Below are 8,591 nucleotides of genomic sequence, written 5' to 3' on the forward strand. Positions count from 1 at the left end.
TGGGTACCTTCAGCACCACATGGATTAAGAACAAATTCTAGAATTAGACTGAAGTTCAAGTTCCAGCTCAACTCTTTGTTGACCAAGTAATATTGGGTAGCTATCCTAGAGTCTAGACAATGGGAATAAATGCCACAGGTCAGGTGGTCTGAGACCCACATACACTAGACACAGCACCTAGGATAGCTGCTGTCACAGGGAGACCAGGCAGTGCCCGAGAGTAGAGCATAGGCAGTAGCCATTCCCCGTCTACCAGTGGTTTGAAGTGTGTGCGCCCTGGAGTGTGACTAACAGCATCAGTTACTAGAAAGTTCCTCAAACAGGACACCAATCTTCACACGTCCCCGTTTCCTCTCAGCCTAGGGCCTACTCAACTAGGAAGCCACTATCAGTTCTAGGTTAAGTGACTAAGCCACCTCTAGTTGCCCAATCCTCCTTTGAAAACCAGGATCTGGAACCATGACAAAGTCTGTTGTTAAAGAATGGGACCAGCAACAGCTGAGAAGTGGTTAGAAATGCAAGGCGAGAACTCCGCCCAGATCTCCTGCATTAAACTCCAGAGAGGGACGGGAAATGCTTTCCCCTCAGCCCTCCTGTGACCCTGCTGCTCACTCAACTTGAGAACCAGGGGTCTAGGAAAATCCCTGGCAAGCCTTGAACTAGTCCTACCCTCTTTTGGTTGTTCTTGTCTAATGGAAGAGCTTTGTTCTATTCCCCTTTGAGTCTTTACAGCCTGTTAAGCCAGAGATACTTAGTGTACACACACACACACACACACACACACACACACACCCACCCACCCTAGAATTGTCAGCCTTGAAATACTATCAAAAATGTTTGTTCTGTTCAGAAAGGTACTCCTTTATCCAAGCCTTTCTCAGATGAGACACCACCCCAGGCTGGTAGGATGAGATTAAGAGCAGTTAGGTAAAGAATTAACCTAGAATTGGCCGATCAAATGACAAGCTCAGCACACGTGGCAGGGCAGTCTGGCTTTATTTGACACATTTGGCCTGAGGAGCTCATCTCCGTCTCCTGATAGCCAAGTAGAATACCAACAAGGCTCCGACGACGAGGACACCAGAAAGTCCTGCCACCCACAGAGCCTTGGGATCTACTGGAGCACCTGGGGATGAAGTAGTATAATCAGTGAGTGCCACAAGTCTGTCCTGATGAAGACCCACCATCGTCCTTGGTAAGGGAATGGCAGTAAGGGGATGGTCAGTGACAGGAGGGAGGAAGGAGCTCTCGTCTGCAGGTTCAGGTGGCTGGTTAAGTTTCCTTCCACTTACTTAAGTGTGTATTGGACTTTTCCAAAGGGTCCTTAGAGTCTTGGAGAAGAAACATGGGGCCATTGCTGGAGATGCTGGCAGTACTGTTCTGATGATAGAAGTCAGATCTTCCTGTTGGACACGAGAAGCTGGGAGTGTTAGAATTTTAATTTTTGTACACACAGAGCAGGGGTAGGGAGTGTTAGGACACAAACCAAGGGGCCACAGGCAGAGCTCTGTACCAGCCATACAAGGGCTTCACGTTAGCAACTTATGCAGGTTTGAGGCTTTGGATCTAATGCTCTTGCCTCAGATTCACCAGAATCAGGGCATAGAAGTCTGATGTTAGGAACACTTCCCAAATTATCCTTTTCCAGGAGGGTCACTGACAGTAACCCCTTTATAGTTCTGTTGTCTTGGTATCACAGGGAAGGGTATTTAATTGTTGAAATAGGAAGAGCAGAAATGCTTTAACCTGTCAGCTGAAGTCAATCTAAGATGGTTTAGTCCTTTAGGAGTAGGACTAATGTACATTAGGTTGAATGGTAAACACTTAACATAATGCCCTGCCCTGTAACTACCAATTAATTACTATCAGTGTTTTTTTTTTTTCTAATTGCTAGAAGTTACTTAGAGCTTTAAGGGTCGTGAATCCCAAGTCAAGGAAGAGATAGGTACCAGACTGTACCTGTAGAAGCAAGCATGCTACAGCAGCACAGGGTCTGCCCGACAGGGGATGGTGCAAGTCTACAATCATTTCAGTTAAGGGTCTTTAGACCACATCACCAGAAGTGCCCTCAGGTGGGCATAGAAATTGACATTTATTACCTGGCCAGGTGTGTTTTGTGGAGTTGAGCCAGGTGTGGGCCATGGACTGGTTTGGCTCCTGGTTTCAAAGCTCATTTGGAAAAGAGCTCAGGTTGAGAGTTTATTGCTTCTATTTTAAAGGCATTTTCTGGCATTCCAGAAAATTGGCTGTCTCTGTGCTCATGATACTGCAATTGGTACCTAGAGAGGCTTTATTGAGTCCTGGCCATGGGCCAAGAACTATTGGGAGTTGGGATCATGATCCATTTGCGTGTGTCCACTAGTATAGACGGCATACTCACCCCTCACGACAGGACAGGTCACCATGCAGGCTGGGGTCCCTGCAGGCTGGCACACTGATGCACTACAGTGCAGGTACACCTGGAGGCCAACAGAACTCGGGTCATGGTGCAGTGCCACCGTGTCAGATGTCTAAACCCACTTCATCTCCCCAGGAAGGGTTCAGAGAGGTAGTTATCAGCACAACTTGATATGTCCCCACTGATGTCACCACAGCCCTGAAGAACTAGGGCCTAGGTGACAGCCAACACTCATGTCACTGGTGTCCAGGGCTGTTCAGGCAGGATTAGCAGGCAGCATCGAAGAGCTAGCCTGCTGTGGGGGGGGGGGGGGGCGCAGGATGGGGACAATCCCAAGGTAAGGGGTCAGAGACCTGCCTGCCGAGTGGCATAAAAAGAGCATCAAACCTGTCCCCCGAGAGCCTCCTTTGTCCTCGCAGAGTCCACGAAGCTGAAGGTGGAAATGCTGAAGCGCTGGTGGTGGGAGGGGAATGGCAGGCCCGGGGCCTTCTGGACGGGCATCAGTCGGGTTCGGTAATTGTCTCCTGCGTAGGGGCACCTGGACCAGGAGGCCCCAAGGTCAGGACAGGTGTCAGGGGATTAGTGCCTACATACAAGAGAACCACTTACCCCTTCACCAGTATGGGCCACTGAGGCTGCTGTTGGGGGCTGGGGCTGGGCGTGGCCCAGCACTGCCACAGGAGCAGCCCCAGGTTGGGGTCTGTCCTGTGCAGGATGGAGACGTCCACGTGAATGGGCTCCCGGAGCAGCTTCACCACTGGGTAGTCCCAAGCAGCATAGTAGGAGCCATAGTTCTCGTCTGCACAGAGCCAGAGTAAGGAGTTAGAGTGGTGCCGACAGCTGGGAACCTGTAAGTCACAGTCTGTCACCCCCCTGAACACCTGTGTAAGCATCTTGTTACCACATTAGCCTCTCCATGCCCAGAACCATGAAGGGACTGGTTACAGGACAGATACTCCAGGCAGGAGGGTCTTACCCTTGGCAATCTGAAGTTCCAGAGTGAGGGCTCCCGGCTGGGCCTTAGCAAGAGGTGGCGGGAGAGGGAAAACCTGGACGTTAACGGGGAACGTGTTGCTGTTTATGGAGTAGCTGCAGCTGACTCGAAGCCTGAGTAAAAAACAAGATTTTTGCTAGCTTGAGGGGGCTGGCCATACCGCCTTCATTTTAATTCCTAAAGGCCACCCAGTACTAGGGGTTACACAAACTCTTAAATGTGACAGATGTGGTTCCTACCCGGTGGGAGTTGTATTTTAGTCAGAGTGACCAATATGTAAGAAGGGCCAGTGTAAATTGAAGGCAAGAACCATACAAGAAAAGACCACCTTTTCTTGGTGGTCGGTGCCTACTGTAGAGAAGGTGGTTGGGGAACATCTTGACATGAGAGCAGAAGTGACAGTTGAGGGGTGCAGGAGGGAGAGGAATACCTGACCCAGAGCAAAGCTGGGGGCAGGAAAGTGCTTATGGCTCTTTGGATCTCCCCTGGGGCTGGGGCACAGTGGGTCAGGGGCTGAGTGTCAGAGGGCAGGTGGGAGGGTGGGGAAGTAGGAGTCATTTCCACCCAGGCTCAGAGTTATGGCCACGGTAGCTATGGAAAGCCAAAATACTTAAAGCAAGAGATATGGCTGAGGAAAGGTCTCAAAGGGACTCTTTTGGCTTCAACATGGACAGTGGAAGAAGGGAGAAGGCTAACATGACATTAAAAATCGGAGCCCAGGTGAGGGCCGAGATCAAGTTGGTACAGTGAGGCAGGTGGACTTTAATGGTCAACACGACCGTCAGAATGAGGCACTGACCCTCTGCTGTTGATGAGGGTTCCTCTGTGGACTTGGGGCTCACCGTTGACCCGTGTTATGAACTGAGGGAAGTCACTCTGGTCAGAGACCCTTAGGTAACCAAGACCTTACCTGAAGATGCTGTCGCGGGTGATAGAGCCATGGCCCCAGGTTCTCACGTCCCTAGTGGCCACCAGCTCGTTCTCATATACCACCCGGTCCCCAGCAATCTGAGGAGAGGGTGAAGAGGAGTCGTCATTCCCACCACTTCCCTGACCTGGTACTCAACCATGCCATGTGCCTAGCCTGGGACACTTCCTGCCCTGAGCAGAGGCAGGGGCTCCTGGCAGTGACTGATCTGGAAGGCACAGCTCACTGCAGAATGGAGCAGCAGGAGGAGCCCATTCCTCATTTCTCTTTAATAGCTTGGATCACAGCCAGGATGGCATTACTGACACCCAGGGGAAGCCTCAATCATCTCAGAGGCAAGCCTTCTTCTGGCCCTAGAGACCATCCTGAACACCAGGAGTCAGGACTGTCCTTCCTGGCCAGGACATTCCAGCTGTCTCCTAGCAGTCACTCAATCATGGCCCTCGACTTCTAGAACCAGGAGAAGAGCCCAAAGTGGCAGTTCTTACCTGTCTTGTGGTGCCACAGGAAGTAAACGGAAACCGGAACAGGACAAAGGCGTGAGTTGTGGTCATGGGGTTACAGTCGCTGTCATTCCCGAAGGCCAAGTACACAGAATCCAAGCGCAGTGGAGGCGAGGCCAAGTTCCGGGAAACAGCGATGGAGAAGTGGCCCTCTTGGGTACACTGTGAGGTCACTGAAACACCGGAGCAGCTATGAGGGTTGGTTGTTGCTCCCGTGATTGGACCAATTCAGGGCAGTTTAGGTGTCACAGCCCACAGGAGGCTCAGGGAACAGCAGGGCTCAAGTCGTGCCCGGCCGCTGTGGCCCGAGGCCAGGGTCTAACTGCCTTGTGGCAGCTTTGTTTGTGAGCTTGGGATGGTACCCCATCTTCCCAGAATTCAGATCTGAGAGGGGCTTACCAAGCAGATTTTTTGGATTTCAAAACCTTAGAGCATGATTTGGAGTCTGGAGATGGTAGACTTCTTGAAATAAGGCTCTCTAAATAATCTGACCATCAGCCACCAACGTGGCCATTCCCTGGGCAAAGATGAAGTCTCCATCTATTAGCGAGTACCTGACTTTGTTCCTTGAGGTCCCCGAGTGTTTGCTGTGGTTTGGAGTCTGGGAGAATCAATGATGGAGGCTGACAGAGTAGGCCTGGAAAAGTAGGCCTGACAGAGTAGGCCTGGCCTACTTCAGCCTCTTGCCACCACCAGTGTTTGCCGCCTCTGCAAGCCTGTACCCTGGGCTTCATAGTAAGAGGCTGCTTTCAGAGACAGGCCACTCACTCACCTGTGTTTCCATAGTAACAGGAGCCTGCCTCTTCCTTGTCCAAGGCATAGCAGCAACCCAGCACCTCGCAGTCTCCTTGAGAGATAGGTGAAGGAGCACAGGGCAGCCTGTCCCTCACTGGTACAGAGTCACACAGGGCGGCATCCAGGGCGTCTGGGGATGGGTGTTGAGAAGGAGAGCAGCTGTAGCTTGCAGATCGTCACTGTTACAAAGCCTCAACACCCAGTTCCCAGACCTATAGAGGACTGCAGTAGGTCTGTCCATGTTACAGATTAGATTAAGTCTGAGCTGTCAAGTGCACATTAAGTCAAGCCCCCTGTGGGGCCTCCCGAGCACCCTCTAGGTGGGAACAATGGCAAGACCAGAGGAGCACGGGGTCTCCTTCCTCCTTCCAGGTAACAGCCTTCCCCTTCCTTCCTTCCTAAAATAGGAGCTACCTGAAGATCTTTTAGAACACAGGCCTGGCTTGGTGGCGTCCGACTCCTCACTGTATCAGTCTCATGCCTCCAGACTGTTCTGAGGAGCAGGTAGTGGAAAGTGTGGTCCAGGTCCACCGGCTGAGAGCGAGGCAGGCTCTCAGCTGGCCAGGCAATGCTTTCTGAACTTTAACGTCATCATCTCTGACAATTCCCTAGTTCAATGATCAAGTAGCTCCACTGTAGGTGGGAGACGAGTCCTAGTCTTTCCCAGGTGTTTGCTAAATCCCCTGGCCCCTGCTTACTGGGCAAGGATCTCCTGGTCCTAGGCTAATTCTTGCTTGAAGTCAAGCTCTGCTACTCAGTGACAGGCCTCTGGGCAGGCTCACTGCAGGGACCAAACCACCAGATCAGGTGGGACAACACTCCAAGTCCTCCCCAGGGGCCAGCCCGAGGGAGGTGAGGGCTGGAGAAGCAGTGGTTTATGAGAGCTGCTGCATAGAGCAGGTAGAGAGACCACGGGCACTTTGCAGCAGCAGCACCCCACCCAAATCCTGACTCCTTCCCGCCATTACCTGGACGGTCCACAGGACACCTGAGCAGCCTCCTCTTCAAGAGCACCTTGAATCCAGAAGTACCTATCCCTTCCACTCCGACAGGCATGACATATTGGGATCCCTGAAGGGAACAGGCCCTAGGGGAGTCAGCATGCCTGGTTGCAGGAGGAGGTCTCTGGTCCCTGGTGGCCGGGTCTTACTCACCCACTCAGTGACGTAGCAGCCATTGTAGGTTGCTTCCAGTGCCACGGAGTTGCCGGGGCCCTCCTTGACCCAGGTACCACAGCTGGAGTCATTCTGCAGTCTGTGCGGCAACCCCTGCTTATCTGGGGAAAGGGGAGGTGAAAGCACCAGAGGTCAATCATCCTGGTCACCAGTGCCTGGCCTGCCACTGGACCCGGGGGGAGCTGCCAATGAGAGGTGTTCGAGGGCCACAGCTTCAGAAGTGGCTCTCAGACTGATATTCTGCATCAGGGGCCGCGGAGTTCACGGAGTGAGGCAGGTGGAGAGCGGGGACTGGGGGAGCCACCTCTGCTGGAAAAGCTGGGAGAGTCGTTGCTCTTACCCCATGCTGTCAGCACAGGGGTCACTTCTTGGTCGGTGAGGTCTACGACGAACTGAAAACCCTGCAGCCCACAGCGGAGGACCCCAGGACTGCCTGGCACCTCGTGCTGGTCACTCAAAGCAAGAGACAATGGAAAGCAGAGCCACAAGGTTTGCAGCAGCTGCATGGTGCTACCTGGAACTTGGCTGCCTCGATCCCCACCGCTACTCTCCCAGGAGCCCGTCCCCCGGCCCCAGAGGGCTTCTTTATACCCAGAAGGACGGCCTGGGCCCAGGTGTGCCCCCTTCACAGCAGGTGGAAGGCCTTGGAAAGGGGTTTCTCACAGTCTGCAGCTGCCTCCCATTAGAGGCCCCCAGGGCCCAGGAAAATGCTGGACCTTTCCCCTGATGAGGGGCTGCTTGGGTTTGCTGGATGTCACACTGATTTGCCAGCTTACTGACTGCCGAAGTCCTGCCTGGGAGCTTGGCGTATTGGAGTAAGTGTCCCAGCTTTGCCATCTGCGGGTGATGGGATTTAGGTAAGTCACTTTTTCAGAATTGTGGTTCTCTTCAGTGAAATGAGCACACTCTCCTGGCATCAGGATTAGGTGAGAGATTCTGCATTGAGTGCCTAGCACGGGGCTGGGCCAAGCAGTGAAGAGCTGGTGCCCCGAGGGCCCTGAACTCTGCTTCTGAGCTTTGGTGGGAAGTCACTGTACAAAAGAAAACCTTAAACCTGATTCCTGAGACCAAATGATTTAGAGCCCTCTCTGGTCCTCAGAGAATCCCATCCCAGAGGTCTCTTCCTGATGAATCCCAAGACTTTAGTCACTGTACTGTCCTTTGGGCTCCCTGGTGGGATTTCAGGGGAAATGAGAAGTAGACATGGTTCCATCTGATTTCTACAGCTATTTAGGCACCTTGCCATTGACCTGTCTCGGCATGTTTTCCTGAGGAGGTCGGAGTTTTTCAGGCTTATTTCCCGTGTCTTTGTTATAAGTTACGAGGTATACACTTTGGCTACGCTAGGTCAGAGCCTGAAGTCAGCCTATGGCAGCACCATGGGAGCCAAGGGATGAATGGGCGCATTCCTCACCAGCAACGTGAGCCACCCGTGTCCCCAAATAGTCATCTGAGTATATTTAACCTGATATTTTGTCATTTGAAACATTTTCTTCAGCTAAGGGCGTAGCACTGAGGCTGTACAACCAGGATCTCCAATTCCCTTTCTTTATAATGAAAGAAAACAAATAGCTCTCTCTTCCTGGGGTACAGGTGACCCAGGCAGGGCCATATAGCCTTGGGCTAGTGCTGGGCTCTGCTGTCCCTGAAGGGATGTGGCTTCCTGGCCCCACCTGGCTCAGGCGCCCAGGACTGAGTCTCACATGGCATTTACTCCCTCATAGGATTAACAGCTTTGTGCTGTGAGTCTTCCTTACCCGGCTTCACTAATGGGGCACTTGAGGGCAGCGGCTCCTAG

General features: G+C 52.5%; 1 protein-coding gene across 1 annotated transcript; it reads right to left on the reverse strand.

Moving 5' to 3' along the window:
- Positions 1-1,022: 1,022 nt before the first annotated feature.
- Zp4 (zona pellucida glycoprotein 4) lies at positions 1,023-7,299 on the reverse strand. The gene is made up of 12 exons (XM_027948055.2): positions 7,134-7,299; positions 6,773-6,894; positions 6,581-6,689; positions 5,596-5,748; positions 4,809-4,996; positions 4,303-4,400; positions 3,375-3,505; positions 3,008-3,197; positions 2,786-2,936; positions 2,381-2,459; positions 1,293-1,403; positions 1,023-1,126 (listed from the first exon to the last, which is right to left on the reverse strand). Exons 1-12 carry the CDS (start codon positions 7,297-7,299, stop codon positions 1,023-1,025), a joined length of 1,602 nt encoding a protein of 533 aa, XP_027803856.2.
- Between the last annotated feature and the right edge of the window lie 1,292 nt (positions 7,300-8,591).

The sequence above is a fragment of the Marmota flaviventris genome, chromosome 12 (genome assembly GCF_047511675.1).
Source record: "Marmota flaviventris isolate mMarFla1 chromosome 12, mMarFla1.hap1, whole genome shotgun sequence".
In the NCBI taxonomy this organism is placed as follows: Eukaryota; Metazoa; Chordata; class Mammalia; order Rodentia; family Sciuridae; genus Marmota; species Marmota flaviventris.